The following is a 26,278-nucleotide window of genomic DNA, read 5'->3' as shown; positions in this document are numbered from 1 at the left end:
AGCTTAGAGTGGAGAGAGAAGTTATGAAATAATCATCTATGAAAATGAGAAAGTGAATTGACTAAGACAATTATTGGACACACCAAAAAACAAAACAAAACTAATCAATGTAAGAACTCATGAATTTAAAGTGAGATTTGTCAGCATGATTGTTTTGTCTTAATCACATTCAGCTGGTAGGGGACAGAGGCAGAGTAGGTGGAAAGTTTAGATTTAAGAATTGCCAGGTAATTTTATAAGACAGAGGGAGAAAGAGGCAATGGTGTCATTTATGTATGCAAGGGAGTGATTATAATGTCAGACTCTGGTATTTAGGAGGGCTAAGGATTGGAAGCAAGGCCACGTGGGGGATGAGACAGTGAAAATGTGATGGGATCACATATTAGCAATTCCAGTGGGTCAAATAATTGTTAAAGTTGTGGGGGCTTAGACAGAGTGAGCTAAAAAGATAGGAAGTATTGGTTAGAGACTGTAAAGCTTAAACTTGAGATTATGGATCTTGTGTAGTTATTAGTAATTTTAAAGTCAAGAATATTCAAGTGATGCTACCTCAAGATCACGTCATTTAGGGTTTCCTTTATGGTACTCTCCTAATTTAGCTCATCCATGCTCTGAATTTTTTAATTCTAAATTCTTTTCATTAAAATTTTGCTGCTCCATCAATAATTCATTTGAGTTGTGTTCTCTGCTTTTCAAGATGACAATAATTGTAAAATTGATTTTAATAATGATTGTCTTTAGTCTTATTATTTGTAATACTATTATTTATATATTTATAAATCTATTATATAGATAATATATTTATAATCTATAGATAATTTGATCCTAAATTTTGCAATCTAATCTAGGTAGGTATTATTATTATTCCCATTTTACAGAGGAGGGATCTCAAATTCAGAGATTAAATGACTTCTTCAGTCTTTTCACTGTAAATTCCAATGCTCTTTCCATTATATTGGGTGGACTCTAATCTGATAAATCTATTCTCACATGTTAATGGGTCTAGTACCTTAAAGAGTTTCCCTCCTTATACAGAGGGCCCTCTGGAGATCCAGTAATAGTCTAAAAGATAGACTAAAAGATAGACTCTGACAATGAGGATTTTAGATTCTATAACAGATCACTGGGATAGGTGGGACTTTTGGAATCCTTTGAGTAATAAAGTACAGACAATTTCCTTTTCCTCTTATTCATACTCAAAAGGATATATAGCTCCTTTAACAAAAGTCATATAGGAGTAAGTAGAAGTCAGTATTGAAGGTCAAAGTCAATTGTGACTAATTAACTAATTTATAAACCTTATATTTAATTCCAAGGAGGATTTGAAAAGCCAGTTAACTATGACTAAAAGTGTGTCAGGAGTCATAGAATTAATACAAAATGAGGGAGACAGTAAGTAAGAGATTTTGGAGTATTCTTCAATGTAGGGATGCCCTACTTTTCTGACATTTCAGGTAAAGTTGGTTTGTTCAATAATCTCTGCTTCATGCATTTGATACTAGGAAGGATCAACCTACAACTGGCCAGGTTAAGAGCATTCCCTTCATGCTGACTTGCAATTTTGGTTCTAGAACATGAGTTGATCAAGCATACTGGTGTGGGAATAAAAGAGATTTGACATATATCTCTTTAAGTATATTGTCCAATTGTATAAAGCTTATGAATAAGAAAAAGCTCTGTCTTTAAATCTAATTTTCATTGCTTAGTTGATTACTTTTTCCCACTCTTTCAATTTTTTTTAAATGGAAGATGAAATGCTAAATTAGTTGATGATATTAAGAAAGCTGGATAGATAATAGAAAATTCAGATAGGACCTAAAAATAAGAATTTTTAATGTGAGATTTATAAGTAAAAACATTGGTCACAAAGGATTTTATTATATTTAAACTTCTCAAGGGCTATCATTTCCTAAGTTTTTCTAAAATTCTTTGTAAATATTGCCTCAAATCAGTTGGTTAGGTTTTACAATAAAAGATTAAAATATATTAAAACTAATAAATATGATTTTTATTTTATAGACATTGTGAGATAAGGAAGAAAATTGACCTGATTTGCCAATAGTTTTCTAACCAATCTTAAGCAAGTCATTTAACCTTCTGGACCTCGTTGCTTCTTTATCTATAAAATGTGATTTACTAGATAAGCTCTAATATCTCTTATAAATTCTAAGTATATTACCTTTTTTTTGGTAAAGAGTTGAGTTCTTAAATATTGACATATCACTAAAGCTGCTTTTCAAGTCCCATAATCTTGTAATCAATGATCTAAAATTGTAGCCTTAGAGGTAGAAGTGGTGACAGCTATAGAAAGGAAGAGGTCAGCCTGGAAAACAACTTTTTCCTTAAAAATTTTCTTTTTCCCTAGATTATAGGCCTCTTTGCCAATGAAGACTCATTTCTAATTTGTAAAATGAAAAGTTACTGGGGAACACGAAGGACTTTTCTTTTGGTCCTCCATCTTTCATCAATTAGTTTGAGTGCTATTTGAAAGCATCCCTGAATGTGTGAAAGAAGACATGACTACTTCCCTATTTCCCAGAGAGTTAAAATAGCATTTAGAGCTCTCTAGGAATGAAAAATTATTTATCATTAGTTGAGAATGGTAATGAAATCAGAATTTGAATTAAACCCAGTGTCTACTGTGGCCTCTTAGTTTTATGAGATGTGAAATAGAAAAAGAGATGTTTTGCTAGTATGCATAATAAGAAAGATTAATATTGTGCAAAAAGTTTGGTTGAAACCTAATGTCATATTTCTCTTGAAATGTAAAAGATAAAGATTCACAGAGTGTGAAAAGTATCTATTTTTATAACAGAATAAACAGAATTTTGCCAATTAGAGGTATTATTTTGGTTTATTTTTCCTTTAAAGTAATGCATGTAAATTGCAAGATGTTTTAAAATATTTAAACTTAGGATGCTATCTTAAAATTTTAAAAATTAGTATAAGCAGATTTCTTTTAGGAAAAGTAACTTGTTTTCCAATACTAAAATATGAATTATAACTCAAATATGTCACAAAAATGGAAAAATTAATAGAGCCTATACACAGGTCCCTTAAAGAAAGATGTTTCAATGGTACTATAACTTTATTAGATTTAAAAAATCAGCTATGTCTGGGGAATTTTTAGGAATCCTCTCAGCATTTAAAAATAAGGCTAAGAAAAATATATGTTACAAAAGTAAATAATACATGCCCATCTCAATTTAAAATAATTTTATTTAATACCATATAAAGTGTATAGCATCTAATGATGCTTACAACTGAAGAAGAGTGATAACTATATGTAATTTATGCTTCACCAAGTGTTTTATAATTATTTTATCTAGGGCCCCAAAGGAGATCCAGGATTTTCCCCAGGTCAAGCTGTTTCTGGAGAAAAGGTATTTATTTGTCTATGAAATAAAATCATGGTGATATATTTCAAGCATTTTAAAATCATTTTTATAATTTTTAAAGGTAGATTTTACATGGTATCAGAGAAGATAGAGAACTATCGGATTTTGGTGAAAGAAGAAATATTTGAAGAATTAAGTGAATTATATCATCAATTTATTTATCAATTTAAACCCTAACATTAATTTTATTGAGTATCTACTGTGGCCTGCCACTGTACTACCTGCCAATTAGATGGGTAGGCCAAAAAATCAGAGCAGGATGTGGTCCTAACATAAAAAATTTGTGGTTAATATGTATGCACAAAATAATATCTGAATTCTAATGCCATTTTACACTTTTTTTAGGATAATTCCACATACTTTATCTTGTTTAAGTCTCACAGTAACTGTGAGAGAGGCAGTCATCATTATCTTGTTTTCCAGTTGAGAAAACAGAATTCATAGAATTTAAATGACTCATAGATAGTAAGTGGCAAAGTTAATGATATATTTAAGTTTTCTGACTTTTAGTCCTGTATGCCTTTCATTTTATCATAATGCTGTGAACACACACACACACACACACACACACACACACACACACACACACACTTAGGTAAAAAGAAGCTAACATTTTAAAGTAAAGATAGCAATAAAATCTTTATTAGGAGGAGGATACTGTTTTCCAGTCAGGATGAATACAAATGGAGGCCTTAGAAATACCTCTGGGAAGCTTTATTTAGACAAGCTCTTGATGAATGTGATACAATTATAGGATGTTTTTGTTTATGTGGTATACATTCACAGACTTTTAAAATCCCTGAATAATTTTGGTGGTTCCTGGGTTGAAATCTGACCTTTTAATTGGCTTACAGAAACTCTTGTAAACTTAAAAAATAAAATCACATCATATTAATGGACTTTATGCAGATATACTAAAAAGTAAATCCTCAAAAAAATTTTAATCTAGAATCTTAAGAATTTTATTGCTGTGACGGAACTGAGTTCACTGAATCTAAATAATTTAGAAAGGGAATAGGGGTTTATTATTAAAGAAACAATATTTTCATTGGCCCCTTAATTATTATAAGGAAAGAAAATCCTACTATCTGAAACATAAATGCTATCTATTAAAATATCTAAATATAGGACATTGGATTTCTGACTTAAAATTTAGAAATTAGAGGCCCACTCTGTTTTGGTGACTGCTTTAAATAAACTTCCCAAATTAAGCATTCACATTTATATTAAATGCTAGGTATTATCTTTCCTTGTGGCTTCCCTGTACAAAATATAGTGGTTCAGTATGTGTACAGTATCTGTATTTTTAAAATATAGGGTGGTTCACCATGGGAGTTGAGGCTTGGAAGTATGCCAGTCTTTTTTCACTTTTTGAGTTACTCATATACTAATTGTGGTTAATACTATATAGGAGAAATGTAGTAAGATATAGGATTTAATAGTGTGTTGTCATTGAGCTTTAAGTGAAATCTAACTTTTAAAACTGAGAGATATATTTCTAAAATGGTAAAATTTAAAAACATTTCTTATAAATTGTATTTACATTAAATTGGGCTCAAATATATGAGGTGGCAGGATATCAGTTATACATACACAATATGAATACGAATAAAATACAAACATTAAATTGGTGGGAGTAAAGGGGGATTGGGAAACAATTGTGTTTTATTTTTAACCATTTAGCTATTTTTACAATAAATACATGGTCAATGATGAAACAATAAAAGAAATGCAGGGACTAGTCCTTCAGCATGTAATGTCCACTAAGTAACATCTCTCATAGAGTATACATAAGTGTTTAAGCCCTTTTGGGACCTCAATGGCCTGCAAAGATAACTTTTAAATAGTGGTCATTTTTTCTTCCCCATAAGACAAGGGAGATATTATTATTATTATTCTCATTTTTCAAATGGAGGAACTTTGAAGGGAAATCAAGTGATCCATCCATGATTAGAGCTCGTGTAAGAAGGAGAGACTCCCCTCTCCTAGGGCAGTTTTTTCCCCCCTCTATCAAAGTAATAGATGTAAAAGAAAAAATCATCTGTATAAACTGGTCATCCCATCGCAAATGGAAGCCATCTTAATAAAATGTTGAGAAGCATTAAAATGAACATTAGAACAAATGGAAAAGCACTCCATTGTTAATAATCAGAAACATACTTTTCTCGTCTGATTAATTTGATGACATATTAAAGCAGATAATGCACTAAAAATTAAACAGAACCTTAACAGTCACTAAGGAGTTTATTTAGGATTATTATCTAAGTACTCTTTTTTCTTTCAAACAACATTTTTTTCATGCACGATAAATTTGTTGCCCTGGAAAGAGGGAGACGAAGGGAGGTAAATGAAAAGTGCACCTGGAGTAAACTGGCTCAAGATTATTCCCCCATTCCTTTTTGACATGTTTTTTCCTTGTCAATTCACACAGCCTCCTCTAAGTCTCTGTCACTTCTACTCGCCACAGACACTCCTTCCCCCTCACCGGTACACTTTCTCCTCTTACCCCAAGATGGGCTCGCAGGCTCTTATCCAAGTCGGAGGAAGGGAGGGACTGACGGCCCTAATAGGTAAAGTCTCGTTTCCTGGAGCCAAACACACGGTCATCCCCATATATTTTCGCCGCAGTTACTCTCGGGTGCTACAGCGGAAAGCACCAGCGCCGCCCCGGAAGCGGAAGTGACTCTGTCCCTGGTGTCCAGCCCTGCTCCCCACAGCTCTGCTTCAGGGTTCCGGGAGGGAGTCGTTGGAGGCGGGAGGTCTTCGCCGAAGCGGGGAGGCTTGAGACATCCACAGCGGCCGCACAAGGGCTTGTGGAATTTTTAAGTAAACTCCTTTAGATTTTTAAAAGACGGTAAACTTTTGGAACGACAGGCACTTCGGGAGTAAGGGCATTCGTAGAGAAAAACATAAGAGAAAAAGGAGCAGGTGCACGGAGGTGGGGTAGTACAGTAGCGCAGGTATTCGGCACCGGAAGAGATAAATGCTGGGAGCCTCGGAAAAGGTCTCAGAAGGCCTCAGAAACGAGAGGAAACTTGAGCCAGGTTGTGAGGATCAGAATGAACGCAGTAGAATCATGACGTCCAAAATGAAATCCTGCTGCAAGGGAATTCTAATTTTCAATTCTCTTTCATAACACTAAACCTCTATTTGTGTTTTCTTCTTAGGGTGATCAAGGCCTGTCTGGATTAATGGGGCCCCGTGGTATGCAAGGTGATAAGGTGAGATCTAGTTTTGCTTTGACTTAATTGATGTCATGTGGTTCTGGGAGCTCTTCAGCTCTTAAAATCTCATTTTGAAGTTGAGCCCAAAGCCAGTGTTTTAAATTCCTTTTCTCAGCAAAAGGAATTAGGATGCTCCCCTAATCCAGGAAAGTGGTGACCATAAAAGGCAGGGTCTTATGAAAAATAAGAGAAAATTTTCAGTTCAATTAATGATGGGGAACAAAATTCACATGCTGGAGAAAGTAAAAAATCACTGATAGAATATTGAAGCTTTTCTCTTTTTTTATTATGTGGGGGGGGCAATAACCTACTTCTGAAACTTTGAAGTCACTTTTTAACTTTTTTATGTCCAAAGTGACATACACTTGGTTATAGGTAATACATTTGGCTTTTTCTAAGGGGTTCTCATGGGTTGGAGGTGGTATTCAGACTCTGGTTGCTTGGTTCAAATCCCATCCACCATTTTCTAGGTCCCATCAACCTTGGATGAGTTGCTTAACCTCTCTAAGCTTCTGTTGCCTCATCTGTAAAATGTGAAGATAGTACTACCCACTTTATAGAGAGTTGTTGGGAACATGGAGTGAGATAATCCATGCAATACAGTGTCAGACAAATAGCAAGCCCTAATAAATGTTAACCATCGGCTATTTATCTGGTTTTGGAAAGGATCCTGACCTCGTTTGCATTCTTCATAACCCTTGCTAAAGGGCTGAATTGTAAAATGATGAAAAAGATTTTGATCTCGTGGAGTATTTTTCCTCCCATGACCACACAACACCATGATTGTTATGGTCTTCAGACTAGTCTTCATCCTAGACCGTACTTAGAATCTGTTAACTCCTTTGAGGTTGTTGGTTGCTTCCATGGAGACGTGAAATTGCAGTGATCATTTTTAATAGAGTTGGTCTTGAAATAGAGTCATAAATCTGTCTGACTAATGCTACTCAGTATACCTCTGACCACTAAGTGTACCTCTGAGGAAACTGTACTGATGAATAGCGTCAAATAAAGAAGATGTCATAATATGGAAATTATCTTATTTTATTTGATATTACATATATAGTTATTGCATCCTAAAGAATGATACTGCATATGAGAGAAAAATTAATCATTACTTTCTAAGGTTAAATGATGCCTGTGGTTCATGAAATTAACAATCCAGAAAAGGAAACACTAAGTAAAGAGTGAGTGGTTATTGTGCAGAGGAGTCTATAAAGAATTATTGTTTCTATATTTATAGAAACAATTTAAAAAGGCTGATTTTAACCACTAGAGCAGATTATCATTTTACATTTGGAAAGTATACTTACTTAAAGCAGAAGATATTAGCTTCCAAAGACCTGTGTACATATCGTGTGGGTCTTGGCCCATCAGTATTTTAAAATATTCAGATTAATATATTCTTTTTGGTCTGCGTAAGTCTATAAAGTGAAATAACAGCATTATTTTAAACAAACTGGGACATGGATTGAGTATCTTTCACAGACTTTTTTTTCTCTTATATGATTTTTTTAAACTTTTAAAATCTGGCTTTTATAGTCAACTAATAGAAATATATCCTGTAGAAACTAAGGATCTTGATGTATTATCAGTTAGCAGCTGTAGCTGAATTTTCTCTAGAGAAGGTTTAGTTGAAAATATTTAGAAACTAAATTACTTCCTGGTAAATGGTTTACTATGTTTTGACAGTAGTACAGAACAGTGTTGAAATATATGAGATGATTTTGTAGTTTTTCTGAAAATATTTTCCTCCTTTTCAGAGTGTGTCCATTAATGGAAACTATGTACAGATTTTTACAAAACAAATATTTCTGGGAAAAGGACATAAGGACTTGATCTAAACCTAAACTAATTCTCCACATAGCAGACTTGGGACAAGTTTCCATTACACTGTCTATGTGCGTGTCTTACTTTTATATGAATATACAGTAGTAATACATTTCACATGGGCTTGATAGGCTGTTCCTATGGTTTGTATGGAAGGGGAATGGGCAAGACCCATTATTGGGTAGAATGTTCAGGTAAATTATGAGCTGTTTTTATGAAATTTACTAATATTGGTTCATTTTTTGAACCACCCAGGTCACTCTCGGTTACTTCCTGCAAACAGGATCCATGCCAGGAGAACGCCTCATATTAGCTGTAACCTAGGGACACCTATTTCCTTCATCCCTGCGGTTCTACCCCTAAAGGACTAGTTGAATTCTTAGGGTCAAGACAAGAACTTAAGTTATTCATTTTGTAAGTGAGAAATCTAAGATAAGCCCAGAGAGGTTAAGAGAATTGCTCAGCGTCACTCAGAGTTATGGCAGGATTGAGAGAATAAACTTTACTGAATCCCTGTGCTTTTAACTATTCTGTGCATAGTATGAGAGATGAATAAAGTACTTGGATTTTGATTAAAATGGAGTTTACTAGTCTTTTTATCTATTAAACTATTTTATGAATTATTATAACTATTACTGCTAACTAGTATTAATAATAGCTATTTTATTATGTGCAATGTTGCAGTCTCTCTTCCTAGCACTATTTCTTTTTATTATAAAAATAACCCATTGAGACAGATACTGTGTTCAGTTTGTCATAAATAAGTTAATTGAGTTATAAAAGGGTTAAATAACTTACCCAAGCCCACGCAACTATTTATTGATAGAGTTAGGACTCAAATCCAGGCCTGTTTGACACATGTCTATGCTCTTAATAATTTCAAATACTACTTCCCCATTAATTAATTGGTTCATTAAGCCAATATTTGTTGGGTGTGTATTTCAGTACTTCTGACTATCTCAAGCATGTATATAAGAGGAAGTAAAATTTTGTTTTTCATGAAAGCCAAGGGAACAAATACAGTTTTGGATGACAAATCATGATGACTTCATTATTTCTTTTCTCTGGAAGGATCTAGAAATATTAAAACTCTTCTAATATAAGCCATAGTCAAATAATCTTTCAAATGGCTGCAAGAAAGTTATGTGGAGAACACTGACAGCTCATGAAAACTGTTGAAATAAACAGAAGATTAAAAAATATTCTGAAAGCTAGAAGTAATATTGAGGCAGAAATAACAAAGCAAATAAACCAACAGCAGTATTTTTTTTTCACTCTTCAGTAGATTTTTTAGTTTGCTTATTTCTTTTCCACTTTTTATCTCTCTCCCCCTGACTTTTTTTTTTTTTAACCGGTATTAACATCTTTAACAAACAGTGTGTTTCCCCAGATTGACTGGTCACATTGCCTCAACTTAGCCACCTTCATGTAACTTATTTTCCTAGGAACTGAAGTATGTTTTCACTTCTCATAAGTATCTAAATTTGTGCCGAAAAGCAGATAAGTTGGATCCAGAGTGCATGCTGGGTTGGATGGAAGACAAGACTCATAATTCTGAGCTTGGACTCCAGATGGATTTTTAAATTGGTTTTTAATATAGCCTATCAGTTGCTATATTAATATTGGAAGTCTGCTATTTAAAATTGTAAGAACATCAACAGTGATTTCAATTGGAGCAATTTTTCTAGGATCAAGAGGATAAGCCAGATGGGAGCAGTTAAGCACATCTTAGCATGAAGGTATAACTCAGAACAATTGTGAAATATGATGCACACATTTTAAAATAGATTTTTATGAATAATCTATGGCGGTATTTTTCTGAATATCAAAAAATACTAACTACTGTGGTTTTAGTGATAATTATAAGTCAGTGTGAATTCTTATTCTATTTTGATAGAATTATTTCAATTATTTAAAAAGAAATCTTTCCATTACATAGGAGATTCACAGTAAATATCTTTATAAAGTTGGAAAGGAAGAAAGAACTGAAGGCATCATAGTGGAATGCATTGTGATTTATTATTCCCTCAAAAAGTATTTAAGGCAAGGACAGTACTAAGGAGCTATAACAATACTGAATGTCAATGAGAACAATAAAAAAATCATGATAGGTGTAAAATCAGTGCCTGGAGAGAGAAATAAGGAGAGTTCTACTGTTCCATAGTTAACTCTGGAGATCACCTTCCTCACTCATTATTCTTATAAAAATCTGCAGAGCTATGTTTTACTTTGGGTTGGTTCCCAATTCAAGTAGGGTACTGAAAGTCTAATGCAAATGTTGCTGCTTAGGGGCTGTGCTGTCACCACTGTTGCCCTCTCCTCTGCAATCCACCATTCCCACTAATGGTAGGGGAAGCTGAGAACAAGGCAACACAGTACTGAAGTCCCCCACAGGCAAGCCAATGGTTGCCAAAGTGGTGTAATTTGTGGGACGTTGAAAACTTGCCTGTGTCCAAAGATATTTCCCTCAATTTGGCTTTTTGACTGACATTCTAACATTAACGATATAAATTCATTTGGCTAAAAGTATTTCCAGTGTCCAGAAGTTTTTAAAAACATTTCTGTGTCCTCAGAAAAAGCTGTGATCTGTCATGTAGCACCATTTTGAGATGTAGTTTATATCTTCATGAGAACTAGTTGAGAAAGACTACAACTGGGTTGATGGAACCAAAGTAAAAACTGAGTACTAATTAAAGGAGGTTAGTGGGTCAATATTGTGAGGAGTTGGGGACAAAGGTTGGCGCAAGTGTGTTGTGTGCATGAAAGAAGTATGTTCCAAGAAGAAGGGGAAGAGGGGTTTGTGCAGCATTCATCCTATAATTTAAGTCTCCTCAAGTTCTCCAGTTATCTGGGATCATTCTTCTATTTAAACTTTTTTTTTAAATAAAGTCCTTATTCTTAGGACTTTAGGAAATTTCATGCCTTACCTCAAGAAGTGCTTACATTCTCATGATTGTTGATTTTTATTTCATTTTGGATTGTTGCTTAGGGCTTCTTTTTTGATCAGCTGTGGCCATCTTATCACTATTTCTCAATTTTGCTGTAACTTTCTCTGGTTATTTTGATCATAACATGTTTATAAGGCTTTGTCTGTATTCCCCAAGGCATTGCTAACATGAGTCCTGTAGTGTTTGACAAAATTTATTAGAAACATGTAATTACTTATCTGTAAACTAATGCTATTACATTACAGAAAAAGAAAATTTAATATTGGCTTTCAGACAACAGTGCAATAGCAGTACCTAAAGGGAAATATGTGAGTGATTTAGGAGCCTTTAAGTGCAAGGCCTATATTTTACTCACTGTGGTATCTCAGCCCAGTGTCTGGCACATACCAAGCACATATTATTAGTAAATGAATGAACATTGCTGCTCTTAACTTTAATTGACTGTGTGCTCTTTCACCTGGTCCTAGTGGTCATCTTCCTCCTTGTGGTCTGCTTCTCAAATCAGTGTTTCTTCTCTCGTGTCTTATTTTCTTTGAGTCCTTTGGCTCCAAACATCCTTCATCCTATTTTAGGTAGGCTGAGTAGAATTAGTTAACTCTAATCTCTCAATGATGTTGTCTTTCACAAGATTATGTACAATATTAGCCCACCTTTGCCTCAGCTTCCCGAGACTAGAAAGAAGCAAAAGATCCAAGGAAATTTCTTCAAACAAAAGAGAATTTCCTTCCTAAGATGAAATCTGTCTCTCACTCTAGAATGCTGCAGTTGTTCTAATCACATTCTTTTGTCCTGCAATTCATTCAGGAAACCAGTATTATGTAAATAAGAGATAGTGTCTGCCTTCAAGTAGCTTGCTGTCTAAAAAAAGAAGCAGATACTAAAGTAAATCACAAAAGTATATTATGCTGTGGCAAGTGCAATGACAAAGATGTGAAAAGATTATTATAGGACATAGTTGAGGGTTATCTAACCTTCCTGGGGCGTGAGGTGGGGGAATATTTAGGGAATGGAAAGAGGCAACATCTGAGCTGCATCTTGAGGATAAACAGAAGTTATCCTGATGATACTGTAGTTGGTAGACATGTATGCTGCCTACACACAGGTGATGGCATAAATAAAGGCTTGGAGGCAAGAGGAATTCCTCATTCCTGGGTTATGGATATGAGGCAGGTGGTATCAAGGGATAAAGCATGAGGGGTAGCCAGGGACCAAATTATAAAGGAACTTGTATGCCATGTTAAAGCATTTATCATGTAGTAAAGAGCTACAGAAGGGTTTTAAGAAGGGGAGTGTCAGAGGCAAATCATCTGCTGTGCAGAATTTCTTTGGCATTTTTGTGGGTTCTAGAGAGGAATGCTCCTCCTACCTTTCTGAAACCTAAAGTTTGTGGAATAGATAGAAAGGCAGGATGATAATACAGAAGCTGTCTTATGCCATAGGGGAAACTTCCCCATATGTAGAAAAAATCCTTACCTCAGTGAATGTAAGTCCTTCCCATTTAGTGGGGAAAAAGACTGTTAAAAGGAGAAAGGCATTAATATATAAAGTTGACAACATTGAGATTATATCATAAGGTCATTGAGAATCTTTCTCAATATGTACATACAGGCATTTCTTGCTTTGCATGATTCCAATATACACAAATTTCAGTTATCACAGTTTAATTAAATAACGTCAGTGTCCCAACAACATGGTTCAAATTTCATTTACCACAATATATTAGCTGTGATTAATTGCATAAACTACAAACTTTGCTTCTGGCTCTTCAGCCTACAAATCACTACATAAATAACAGATGTGCATCAAGATCACTGACCAGTCACATCATTTCATTCAGAGTCTGTTGGTGATTGTTCACTGCACCTCTCTTAGTCAGGCTCAGACAGCAAAGTGTGTAGTTGTGTTGCTTCCTTGTCTCTCTGTGATGAACCTATGTTACATTTTACCCAAATGGATTTTCAAAAGAGGTAATTGGCCAACAAAGAAGAAAGTACCATGAAATAAAGAAATAGTGATAACACAGGAATTGAAATTAGAATGGAACATAAATGGAATTATAGAAGAAATTCTGACTCTGAGACACTGCTGCCATTTGAGAGACTCTAGATATGCAGCCAGAGGAACTTAGTGAAGGCGAACTTTTTGACATAAATGAGGAAAGGATTATGATGAATAGGACAGAGATGCCCCAGAGGAGGTGACACCAGCAAAAAACTTCACATTAGAAGAACTCTTAGAGCTATTTCATGATATTAAAAATGCAAAGGATAAAATAGTGGAAGTTGATGCAGACTTAGAAAGGAGTATGACAATTTGCCAAATCATAGGAAATCTGCTTTCTCAGTATGGTAATTTATACAAGAAGGTGGCAAGCACTATTCAAACTGCTCTTCATAAATTTTTTCAAAGAAATGACACTTTAATTCTCAATATTTCTAATGTTTTAGATTGCACTGTACTAAATAAATATTAGTTTAACATTTTTTTTCATTTCCCTATGCAATTATAACTGACAGTGAGAGTTTTTAATGTTTTGACAAGAATTTTTAAAAGTCAGGGAATAATTTTAATTTTTCTCATTATTAAGATTGCTTTGCATAGTTTCAGCTTGTGTGGTCATTTTTATGGTCCTATACCACAATACAAAGTGAGGATGGCCTATATATAAATGGTACCACTATTTTCTTTTTGGGTAAACATTTTATTTATGTATCCAGATTTTAATTACTTGGGGAAGTTCAGATATGTGCTTGAAATTTGTTTCTTTCCCATTCCTCAATATTTCTGATTTTGATTCAATTGCGTCCTCCTTATTCTTTTTCTATTTTTTTTGTCCTGTGTGGTCACCTATTGGTAACGTATATGTTAGGGTTCAAATTTTTGTTAAAATAAGTATTAAAATTAAAGTCTCGACATTATAATTATATTCTAAGCCCCATTTATTATTGGAATTCTTGGTAAGGCAACTTTACATCACAACAAAAATTGAGACAATCTGTAATTCATTGTAATGGGGTTTTAATCTGTTTTAAAACAGAATTTGTAAATTTTCCTATTGGCATTCCTTAAGGAATGTGTTCACATCAGTTTTTTTCAATATATTCATCAGAGAAAAATCATATATTATTAGTTACTGGACCTTTTTTTGTTATTCTTCCTATATGAGTATAGAAAACAATGACTCAAATAATATTTTCTAAATACTACAATATAAACTAATTTTTTAAAGCCAGGTCCCTAAATTGGAGCTATGCCAAAGCTTGAATGTAGGCAGTTTTCCCAGGAACTTATTCCCTTTCCTTTTTAAAACTTACAGACTAGTGTTTAAGTAGAAAATAAATGAGGTAGATAGTCACAAATTTAGGGAATAAACAGAGGCCTTTATACAGTAGTGGTGCTAACTCCAGTATATTACAGATATAATAATATCACATTAAAAAAACAACAAAAAGATATTCTTTCTCATACTTATTACCTTTTATTTCAGCATTAAGAGAATTGAGATATCATATTAAATACTTAGAATCTGTTTTCCACCCAAGTAACTCTCAAATCCATCCAAGTTTTTCCATCAATTCATTCATTCATCCAAGTCTCTCCATCAGTTAATTAATGAGCACTTATTATATGCTAGACACTGTTCTAGGCACTGGGGATTGAACTGCATTGAATAAAATAGACAAGGAGCTTAAATTAAGTTTAAACTCTTTAAGGGGCTTATATACCATCTCTTACTCTACCACTCAAATCTAATTTATAATCATTTTTCACCTAGACTATCATAATAGCCTCCTTCCTGACCCACGCTCTTCCATTCTACTCATCCCAGAGTCCTCATCTTGGTTTCAGATCATATGCCCATGGGAACCTGAATCTGGTTTTTCTCTGATACGTGCATCAGTCTTACTTGAATTCTTCCTATGCCTCCAAGCCCACATTGACTCATATGTGCCTTTGTTTTTCATTCAATGAAAGCTAAATTAGAAAAAAAAAAGAAGAAAGAAAGTGGTGACTTTCTTACGGATTTGAGTAATCACAGAATGCTAGCAATAAAAGGAAATCCAGCAATAATTTAATTCAGTGCTGTCACTTTACAAATGAACACTTTGAAACTCATGATATAGCTAGTTAGTGGCAAAACTGGATCTAGAACTCAGGGTGCTTGGTTTATTCTTCATTATTATTAGCAGTAAAAAGACCAAAACAAAAACATTTTGTTTTACTTAGGCTCTTTTGATTGCAAAGAATGGAGACTTAGACTATCTCACAGAATACAGAATTATTTCAGGCCTCTCTGTAGTGTTAAGGGAAGCAGGGAGCCATGGAATCTAAAAATAGGTACCGTAATATGACTTGGGCTCATGGAGACAGGCACTGGTTCAAAGCAGCTCTGAGTATCTTAGCAGCGTTAGTTTGTGGATCTTCCACTGTACTTTTCTAGTACCACTGCTCATCTACTGTCTCTGCATCTGCCCTTTTGTGTTATCTTGCTTGTCCTCTGACAACAACTTTCTTTCTCAACATGGTTTCCACTTACTCCATATTTTTTAATTATACTTTGGCTTTCTTGTAGCGTGTCAATGCCGCTACTCCACCTCTTAACCTTTCTTTGTGAATCTTTCCAGCTTCAGCTCCCCACTGCTAAGTACTTGAATTTTTCTTTCTTTCTTTTTTTAAATAGACTTAAATTTTAAAAAAAGAGCATTTGATTGGCCCAGCTTGTCTCTATTGAGGCAAAACTCTTCATTCCAAGTGACCTTTTAGGCTACTGGCCAGACTTTGTATTGGCCTCCCTTAGATCAAGTGCCATCTTCTGTGGCTGAGGTGGAGTAGGAATGAGCTCATGAAGAAAAGACCATGACTGTTTGTTGCTGCCCCATTATCAGAGTCTCTGGATGAGGAAGAATCCCTTCAAGGGGAATTGTACATATAGAAGGTACCGTCGTGAACATGTCTAGTTGACTATTATAAAGTGCTTCAGGGAAAGTAAACTGAAGAAGAAATTGTACCACCACTGCATTCTGTTTCACCATGGGCTAGGGAGGAAAGAAACTCTGGTTAGAAAAACAGGTGGTGGCCAAAGAAAGGGAAGCATGTAGCCAGACTCAAAGGTTCACTGAAATAAAAATAAATAAATAAATAAACAAACACACACTTTTTTTAAAAAAAGGAAAAGGAAATAGGCTCATGGCAGCCAGTTTCTTTACCTATGTGTCTCTTACCCTGGCTCCTCATTCCTTATTCTCCTGATGCTCTCCCAGGAGCGTTTAATTCCCACCCTCCTAGAGCTGCTGCCTCATCCCTGGGAGCCACCACCATGGGCTTAGTGCTGAGGACATTTCTTATCTCCTTTTATTAAAAAAAGTGGAAAAACTTAGCTTTGATGATGTTTTTATTTGTGGAGTCTTGTGTAACATTTAGACAACTGAGAACAATATGTATCATATTTTGCAATTAGGCTGATCTTTTGCTATCTTAAAAAAAAGTATAAACTCAGCGAAATTGAGTCAAAACGTTGGGTATATTAGATGCTATTGGCAAATGAATAACTTTAGTAATACTATTATTTATGAAATATAATTCCTTTTTTTGATTTGTCTTGGTGGTCTATAATTAATGTTTGAACATATTGATGAGAGTGAGGACAGCCTGTATTGGAGTCTGAGACAACTATAGGCTTATAAAGTAAATAGAAGTCCAGGTTACTCAGTTCTTGATGAATCTAACTATCAAACCGACATGACTCCACCTTACTACCTACATGGCTATGGTCAAATCATTTAATTTCTCAGAGCTCACTTTTCTTATCTGTAAAAATGGGGAAAATACCTACTTCATAGGATTGTCATAGAATTGACTGAGGTATTTGGAAGTGGCTGGCACAAGGTCTGGAACATAGTAAGTAGCTCGAAGTCCTTTGTTTCTTCCTTCCTGTTTTCCCTTCTTTCTCATGGCCACTTCTCTGATCTCTAATAGTCTAATCACAAAAGAACCTAGCCCCCAGAGGATAGGTCTTTTCCTCTGCCGTCTTGTTTTTTCTTTCTGTTACTTCCTTGTTACTAATATGTTTACATATAACATATAGATAACACAAAAATCTTAGTCTCCAAACTTGCTTGTTTTCTTTTTCCAGTCATCTCTCTGGTTCCCAAGAGACCTTTCTACTTAAACATTTTACTGTTGTTTTAACATCTCAAAAACTACTTAAATCATTTCCTTATTTTTCAAATAGGCGCCTCTTCTAATTTCCTCCTTGTCTAACCAAAGCCTCATTTCCTTCTGTAATTCATTAATCCAAGTTGATAAAATCCTCAGGGATTAATCCTGAATGACTCTTTTCACTCCATTATTCAATATGCTGAAACCCCCAAAACTTGTCTTCACTTTGTGGTATATTAATTTGGAGTTTTTGATATTTGTAAACTATAATTTATTTCAGGTTTTTGAGTTATAGTTTGTTTAAAATCCTATGAGGTTCTTACAAAAAGGAACTTTTTTTGTTCTTTTATATATGCCAAAATCTACAAAACAGTAGATTGATTTACTGATTGTTGATTACAGCTATACAAATAAGCTCCAAAGTGTTCCTTTATTTCTTTCTTCATGTCCTTTCTTTTAGCTTCCTTCATTTTGCTCATAGAAGAGGATCTTTCTAGAGGAAAAAAGATATTATCTATTTTATATCTTTGGGTGTTAATGATAGAGATTAAGATTTGATTTTGGGTCTATTATTTGGAAACTCATTTTTGTTACTAATTTTTTAGACAGCTTTATAAAACCCCTTTTGATCGACTTGTGAGCAGCCTCTTTCATTTGTCTTAGCTCATTCATGGAGTGTTATGACAATGATTTGGATTGAAGAAACTGCCTGGATATGGTCCAGTTTTTCTACAAGCAGATTATGTCTGAGGGCATTTTGCTTCAGCATTAATGAACTAAAACCAACTTTTAAAAAGCTTCAGCAAAATATAGCAGATCCACTGCTAGATACCAGCCTTTCATAAAAGATGCTGTTCTTTATTCAGTACTATGCTACCATTTTAGTTGATAATAACAAATCATTCAAATAACACTCAAAATTAATTAAGAATTATTAATAAGAATTATTTAATAAAAATTAAATTCTTATTAAATTAAAAAGATTAAATTTAATAAGAATTAATTTTGTATTGATGAGGAAACCAAAAGTTGGGGTAAAAGACAGCTTAAAACCTATGTTTAGTTATTCGGCATATATGGATTTACTTTTCATGGTATATCTTCACCTTTACCTTTATAGGGTCTCAAAGGACATCCAGGGCTCCCAGGACTCCGAGGTGAACAAGTAAGTACTTCCTTCATAAAACTGGTATCTTCTCTGGTGAAAAAGACACACATTAGGGAACTCCACTGAGAGATTATTTTTCCCCACTTACTGTTTCAATTTTTCTTCTCAATGATTTTCACTCTGTTTAGTACAGGACAAACTTTTAATTGATTATCTGTTATAGTTTTGTTGTTTTTTTCAAATCTCAGACTGACTTTCACTATCTGCCTAACATGTTCCAGAGCCCATTTGAGAATCTCATAAGCTATGACCTTTTCCCCAGAAAATACACATATTCATGCACATGCATGCACCTGTGAGTGTGCATACACACATACACACATATCTGATTTTTTGTACAATTTTAGGGCCTTGCCTGTTTACTAAAGCTTATCCATACCTGTTAGTTCCCTGACCCTTGCATGAGGAAATGCAAATTAAATTAGAGTGGCACATATGCTATTGTCCATTATGCACATGCACATGTATTTAAGAGTCAAATAGATTGGGAAATATTTAGTTTTTGATCATGTTATTCCTTCCCCCTCCCACCAGAAAATAATACATCATTATTTCATAGAAAAAAATAAATTCAGAGCTCTTGTTTTTCAATACAGTATGTACTAGGTCAGTATGAATAAAGCAGTGAAAAGAGTAGGAGATTAGAAACGAACTGGAGGGAAGGATACCGTTATTGGAGATTCAGCAAAGAGCCTCAGGAAGCCCTAAAGGGAGCTCCAGAAAGAAATGTGATGGATTGTCCCTGAGGGAAGGATGTAAATGAAGAAATAGAGTCAATTTTCTCTTTCATTTATGTTAAGTGGGACAGTACAGTCTGTTCAGTCTCTGAGGCACAATTTTTCAAGATTACTAATTATTAGACAGGGCAAGCTCAGTGATATATGTATCTGTAATGAGTGCAGTCTTAGTTTCCTAAAGATCAAACAAGTGCTGAAAAGCATTTGGGCATTTATGGGCAAAAATCAGAAGGGCAGGAGGGGATTGGTCCCTGGGGAGAGGAAAAAAAATCCCTAGACTATTGCTTTGGCAGAAATGTGTGGATTCCAGGGAAGAAAATCTGATACTTCACAAGTAAGTGACAAATCGACTGTGTGTCAGGACTGAGCAGTTCTCTCACAGCTGCTCTCTAACCTAGTTCTCTTAGCATACATGTGATTGTTCTGAGGGTAATATGCTCTTAGAAGAGTCTAAAATCAATTTTAAAGGTTGGGGAACATAGTTAGGAGTCAAGTCTTGCTTTCTATTCTATTTATTTCCAGAAAAAAGACAACATTGATGATAACTGAAAAACAACTAAAATCATTTTGCGTTTTATCTATGAAAACACTGTGGACATTAAGAGGAACATAACTAATTTCCTAGGAGACATTCACTTCTGGAAAATTTGTAAATATCTATAAATTGGTCAGCAAACATTTGGAAAAGTAATTATCTCATCTGCGCAACCTCTAGTAATAAGAGCTGTCATTTAGTGAGTCCTTATTAGTTGCCAAACTGTACTGCTATTAACTACAACTTCTAGTAGTAGAATTATTTATTGAATATTTCCAGATGTTAAGTAATTTAATGTTCAGCAACACTAAAAATTATTGCAGTTATCCCTACTTTTACATATGTTTCTACACATTGTTCTGTTTTATTGGCATAATAATCCTGTGACTTAGATATTATTAATCTATTTTACTAATGAGAAGACTGAGCTATAGAGAGGACCCATGGTAGCAGTGCTGGGATTCTCAATGAAGTCTGACTGATTCAGAGCATGTGCTTTTATGCTTAGAGTTAGTAGTGGGATTGGGGAAGGCTTCCTATTCCTAATTTCTCCAGGGGCTAGAGATATAACTTTGTGTCTAAATTTCTCCATTCAATCTACATATTTAAGGGGGCCAACATTTATTTTTTTTTTAACAGTTTTTAAGTGCCTAGTGCGTTGAGTGGTAGTGTTTGTTTTGAGTTTCTTTTCGAGCTTCTGTGGTTGTCGCAGTGATTTTAGGATGTGACTGGTTTAGAATATGTTTATGCCATGTAAGACTATGCTGAAGGCTTTCTTGTTTACTTTGTTTACTGCTATTCCAGTAGAGCAGAACCTAGCCATCGAATGGAGTTTTCTTGTGTGTTTCTCTGTGCAGCTAGAATGTGTTAGATCTCTAAATGTTGCTTTAACACCCTCTATGAAAATCCATTCAAAATCAGATTTCACTTATGTCTTAAAACAGAGTGCTTTTTAATAGAGGTCAATTAACCTAATTTTGCTAGGAAAAGAATGAAAGGGATGGCAGTTGGCATTAGCCAGGTAGTGACCTATGGAATAAAAACAGCCTTTTAAACTTGTTTCACTCCTTTCTATTGACATACCCAAATGTAAGGTTTTGTGACTGTCTGGATGTAAGCCTGTGTGTTTTAGAATTGGATGGGGCATAAAGGAAGCAGGTGTAAATAGACTGACACAAATCTCATAATTAGAGGGCTTTCCCTAGAGTACTACTGGAAGTTATTTGCACTTCAAATCTACACTAGGGAGGCAGCCTTGAATGGTGGTCTCTGGAGTTAGACTTGCTGATTCAAATCCTGGCTTCCCACTTATTAGCTGAGTGACTTTCTACTGGTGACAAACACTTTATGTCTCATTTTTCTCATCTGTAAAATAGGGATGATGATGCCTACCTTCTAGTGTTGAGCAGATTAAATTAATAATACATATAAAATACTTGAAATAATGCCTGGCACATGATAGGTGCTCAATAAATGTTATTATAGGAATAAAATATTATATATATAATATTAATAAGGTAATATTTAGTACATAAATATGGTTTCTGAAATTCATAGGATATAGTCTCTCCACATGTAGACAAGAATTTTATTCTGTAATTCTCAGAAGGCCACTGTTTATTCATATTCTGTTAAATTGTCCATTGTCACATATGTATGTATAGATGTCTGTATGTATATGTATAGATGTCTGTCTGTATGTGTATACATGTGTGTGTATACACACACACAGACACACACACCTCTTTTGTCAGATTGTCTGGGTTCATATCCAGTCTCTACTACTTGCTCCTGTGGCATCTTAGGCAAGTTTCATAACTTCTCTGATATCATAGTTTCTTCAAATATAGAATGGAGAAAATAGTATCTATCTCATAGATGTAAAGTAGATGTATAGTGCTTGGCGTTGTGATTGGCACATAAAAAAGTGCTCAGTAAAGAGCAAGGGAAGGAAGGGAGAGAGGAGAGAGAGAAATAAGAGAGAACAAAATTGAGAGGTGGATTCTGAGGAAAGTGGAGAGAAAGATGTATTAGGAGCCTGCATGTTTAATAGACTGGGTGAGCAAAAACTCTCAACTATGATCCTCCATTTGCCTTTTTCTTGGTCTGTTCTTTCTCTAGATTTTCCAAATTTTTAGGAGTTTTATAATGGAAGTAACACTCTTCTGTCTACTTCAGAGCAAAGGGGCAAAGGGCTGGAGTCTTTTATTATTTCTTTTACAAACAACAAGTGGGAAATGAATTCGTAATAAATAAGGAATCTATGAAATTTACCAATGCTGTCACCATTTGAGGTTAAGTAAAGGCAGCTCAACACACATTGTTCTGGCATTTCCTTGGTTCAAGAATTATTTAATAGACCTAAACTCTAAATAAACTGATGAGTGAATGAATGAATGAATAATGGATCAATGAAAGAAAGCAAAAACAAATGGAGGCATTTCTTCTCACTTTTCCATTCAGTTCTGTAGCAGGTTTCTTAGGCCTTTGAGTCTCCTTATATCAGCCTTCCTTGAGCAAACTTTGTTTTAAATTGAGAATACAAAGTCGTCAGTTTAAAATGAGTTTACCATCCAAAGTTCCTTTGTGAATTTTTAAATAGATCTATGTCATGATGCAAGTATTTACCACTTAACATCCATTGACTTAATCAGACTTACTGTAAGAATAAATTTACTTTACAAAGGAGGAAGAGGTTGTTTTGAAGTTCACTGCCCCTTGTAGTGTTCTGAGGCTCATGCTCAGACAGGTAAGGAGAATTGAAGGATGACTGAGATAAGAAAGAATTCAATCCAAAAAGATACTGGTTATTAAGAAATGTACCACCTCTTTCTCTAAAATAAATATCTTTCTTACTTATGTAGCATTGGATTTTTCTGTCTTAGATATATCGTTATTAATAATCAATGTCTCATTTAGGACCCTAATCTAAGTTTTATTTATTTTTATTTAGCAATTTTGGCTCATTTTTATTTCAACTAGTTGATTTCAATTAGATAAGCAATGTACAGGACCTTTAGTGTTTTTATGGGGAAAAAATTCTTTCCAAACTTGGGTATTTTAATTACACCAAATTAGTTTCCTTGGGCTTCTTTTGACTTTGTTGTATCATTTGATTTGTTTTATTTTTCATTTCAGGGAATTCCAGGATTCACTGGTAATATTGGTTCACGTGGTTACCCTGGCAGGCAGGTGAGGTAACTATATTTACACTTTTATGTTCCTCTTCATTAATGCTTTGTATGTTCTTATTTCCAGAGTTAATGTTCAAATGATAATTTGTTTACTTTAGTTGAATAATGAATTACTCATAGCAAAATAATTTCAAAATCAGAATTGTAAAAATCCTTTAAAAATTTTACTGCTGAAAGTTTTGTTCAAAATAAGAATGTCATTTTGAAACGTGTTTCGTGTGATAAACAGTGGAACCCTCAAGATTAAAATGCCCAAGGGTCTAATAAGATCTTAAAACAGCCCTGCAGCTGATTTTACAGTACTGCCATTGACTAAAATGAAGTAGTGGTAAGAGTTAAGACTCTGTATAATAAGCATCAATTTTTAATAACGTAGTTTTGAAAACTTGGGGCACAGTTGGCAGTGCTACATGTACCACTACTGAATACTTTTATCTGAACTGAATTCAAGTTTTTGTATGCTGTTTTGAAAATTCATTCTAATCATTTCCTATTTATTTCCCTCTAATTTCTAACTTGCTCTAACTACTTCATGTAGACTAATAGTAGAACAAATTTTCTTTCCTAGATTTTCATGAATTGATTACTTACTCTTGAAATTAATTATTCATTTAGCATACTAGAAAACTACATTTATAATATTTTTTATTCTCAAGAATGAGAGAAATAAAATGCCAAAAAAATCTATTGTTAACAAAATTCCATTTTTTTAAGTTTTTAAAAATACATGGAAGGAATTGTATATTAGAGTCTTACCACTAAGTGATGATTTGTGTTATCTGAAAAATATAAGATATGAATACTCAAACATATGGACATTTATCTGAAGTTAAAAAATGTATTTATTTTTTAAATTTATAGGAATATATTTTAGATAAGTTAATTAGAAATATTTTAAAAGAACACAGTTTTCCAATGAGAAATAATTTAATGAAAAATTATTTTTTTGTATCTGACAATATGTGTTAATCTACTTTATTTAGATATCTAAAATATATTTGTGTGTAGATTATATACAGAGCCTCTTTTGGTTCTGAAATTCTAAAATTCCTTGAAGGTATAGTAGCCTCAGAGTTCTGAATTTTACACTTATGAAAACGATACCTCTTTATATGCCCTTTTTATTAATCTATTTATCAACAACTCTTTAAAAAAATACTATAGTATGATGATGATGTCTTTTGTTCACACTAGGGTTTAGCTGGACCAGAAGGTAATCCAGGTCCTAAAGGTGTACGAGTAAGTAAGCATTTTCATCTTTTTGTTAAGTATGCTTGCGTAAAAGTAGAAGGAAATATACAAAACACTTATCATTTTCACATTTTCGTAGGAACTTGGAATATAATGCAGGTTTAGCCTGAAAAGTTCACTTGTTTAGTAGATATTTTCACTGTTATGGCCACAGAAAGCAGTCTTACAGTGGTAGGTTTTACATCATTCTTTTCTGTTAATTTCTAGCTCCTAGTATAATGTCTAATGTGTTAGAATATGCTCTATAAACATTTATAGTATTATTTATATGTGAACATACAGAGACCTAAGAAATCATGATGAAAAAAATATGAAGACGCAAAAAAATTCATATTAGTTCAACGCTGAGATAATATTATGATACAAAAAAAATCGAGTAAAGAAATATCTGCAAAGAAGGAAATAAGCTTATCAAATCCAGAACATACCATTGCACTTCCAAACCATTAAAGGAGTTGTTAGCCACTTTTAATCATTAAGGAGTAAAAAAAAAAAATTACTGTGATATGTTATGTAGTGTGCTACAAATTAAAATCAAAGCTGGTTCTAGGAAAAATTGGTAAAAGTAAACTAAAATTTTTGTCTTTAAGGTTCTCTATTTTTAATAGCCAGTTATTTTCCTCAGTCTACATCTGTGCCTTATCTTGTTTAAAATACCTTTTTGAAATAAATAAAACATAAAGTATTTAGACAGTATGTGCTATGATGATGCTTTAAATTTTTAAACTTCTTAAACATTTTCAAATACTTTCATACATATTTTCTTCTTTTATTTTGCCATCAATCATGTGAAGTAGGAGAGCAGGTATAATCGTCTCCACTTTACCGATGAGAAAATAGTAAGCTAAGGAATTTAGGTGATTTGGCAAAGTCATAGCTGGCCAGAACTAAAACCAGTCTTCTCACCTTTAGCTCTGTATCCCATGCTGTCTTTACCCTTGCAGTAAGTGAAAATATAATGGGGAAGAGTCATGTATTTTTTATTAGAAACTGCACCGAGAGCACATGTTGACTTGGATTTGGGAAGCAAGAAGAGATTAGTGGTCAAGAACATGGGCTTTGGAGTTAGGCAGGCCTACCATTTTTTTTTCTTAACCCCTCATTTACTAGCTTGATGAGTTTAGATGTCATTCAACCCTTCAGTGCTTCATTTTTCTTATCTTATTAAATGGTGATAATGAAACTGACCTTTCAGATAGTTATGATAACTACCTGAGCTTAACATTCTTGAAGCCCAGTGCATAGCATATGGCTTGCACTTTTTATGCAGATTCTATCGTTATTATTGGAATCTGGAAGTTTCTTGTGTGTGTGAGCAGTAACTCTGAGATGGGTTATTTGGCACTGTGCAATTTGCTCTTACTGCATTTTCCATTTGCTTCGGTGATTCCTATAACTTTTCTAAGTTCTTTGTACCATTTTTGCATTATATTATCCATCCTTTTGTTGTTGCTTTTTCCCCCGTTTGTATTGAAAATTATTCTCTAGGTTGTAACCCTTTTTAAGTTGTATTCTTAGGTTTGGACAGCCAGCTTCATAAAAGGATTAAAAAATAGCAGATCTAGTCTTTTTTGTGATTGATTTAATTGATTTAATTCTTTTCCTTTGGGAGTGCTGGAGGAACCAGTAGTGCCATTTGTCTAGGCTTCACATTCACAAAGGGTCTGAAATGTAGACTTTTGACATTAACTCCAAATGTGATTAAAAAGACAAAAATCACAAAAACACGCTGACAGGATTATAAGATGTTTTCCATTTAATTTGTGTCCTGTTACTGGACTGTACTATGTGCTATGCACTGTAAATTAATATTTTTATAAACTATGTGATAAATGAT

General features: G+C 34.0%; 1 protein-coding gene and 1 long non-coding RNA gene across 2 annotated transcripts in view; one reads left to right on the top strand and one right to left on the bottom strand.

Moving 5' to 3' along the window:
- Positions 1-5,993, bottom strand: part of LOC131404120 (uncharacterized) — a 48,614-nt gene extending 42,621 nt beyond the window's left edge. The window contains exon 1 of the long non-coding RNA XR_009219731.1: positions 5,905-5,993. This is a non-coding gene — a long non-coding RNA (uncharacterized LOC131404120). The remainder of the gene's footprint in view (positions 1-5,904) is intronic.
- Positions 1-26,278, top strand: part of COL24A1 (collagen type XXIV alpha 1 chain) — a 343,739-nt gene that overhangs the window by 49,046 nt on the left and 268,415 nt on the right. Inside the window, exons 7-11 of the mRNA XM_058538420.1 lie at positions 3,330-3,383; positions 6,566-6,619; positions 18,677-18,721; positions 23,135-23,188; positions 24,385-24,429. Of these exons, the coding sequence (XP_058394403.1) occupies positions 3,330-3,383; positions 6,566-6,619; positions 18,677-18,721; positions 23,135-23,188; positions 24,385-24,429 (252 nt within the window). The remainder of the gene's footprint in view (positions 1-3,329; positions 3,384-6,565; positions 6,620-18,676; positions 18,722-23,134; positions 23,189-24,384; positions 24,430-26,278) is intronic.

The sequence above is a fragment of the Diceros bicornis genome, chromosome 4 (genome assembly GCF_020826845.1).
Source record: "Diceros bicornis minor isolate mBicDic1 chromosome 4, mDicBic1.mat.cur, whole genome shotgun sequence".
Lineage (NCBI taxonomy): Eukaryota > Metazoa > Chordata > Mammalia > Perissodactyla > Rhinocerotidae > Diceros > Diceros bicornis.
Note: the sequence above shows the minus strand (reverse complement) of the source record. Positions and strands in the feature narration are given on the sequence as shown.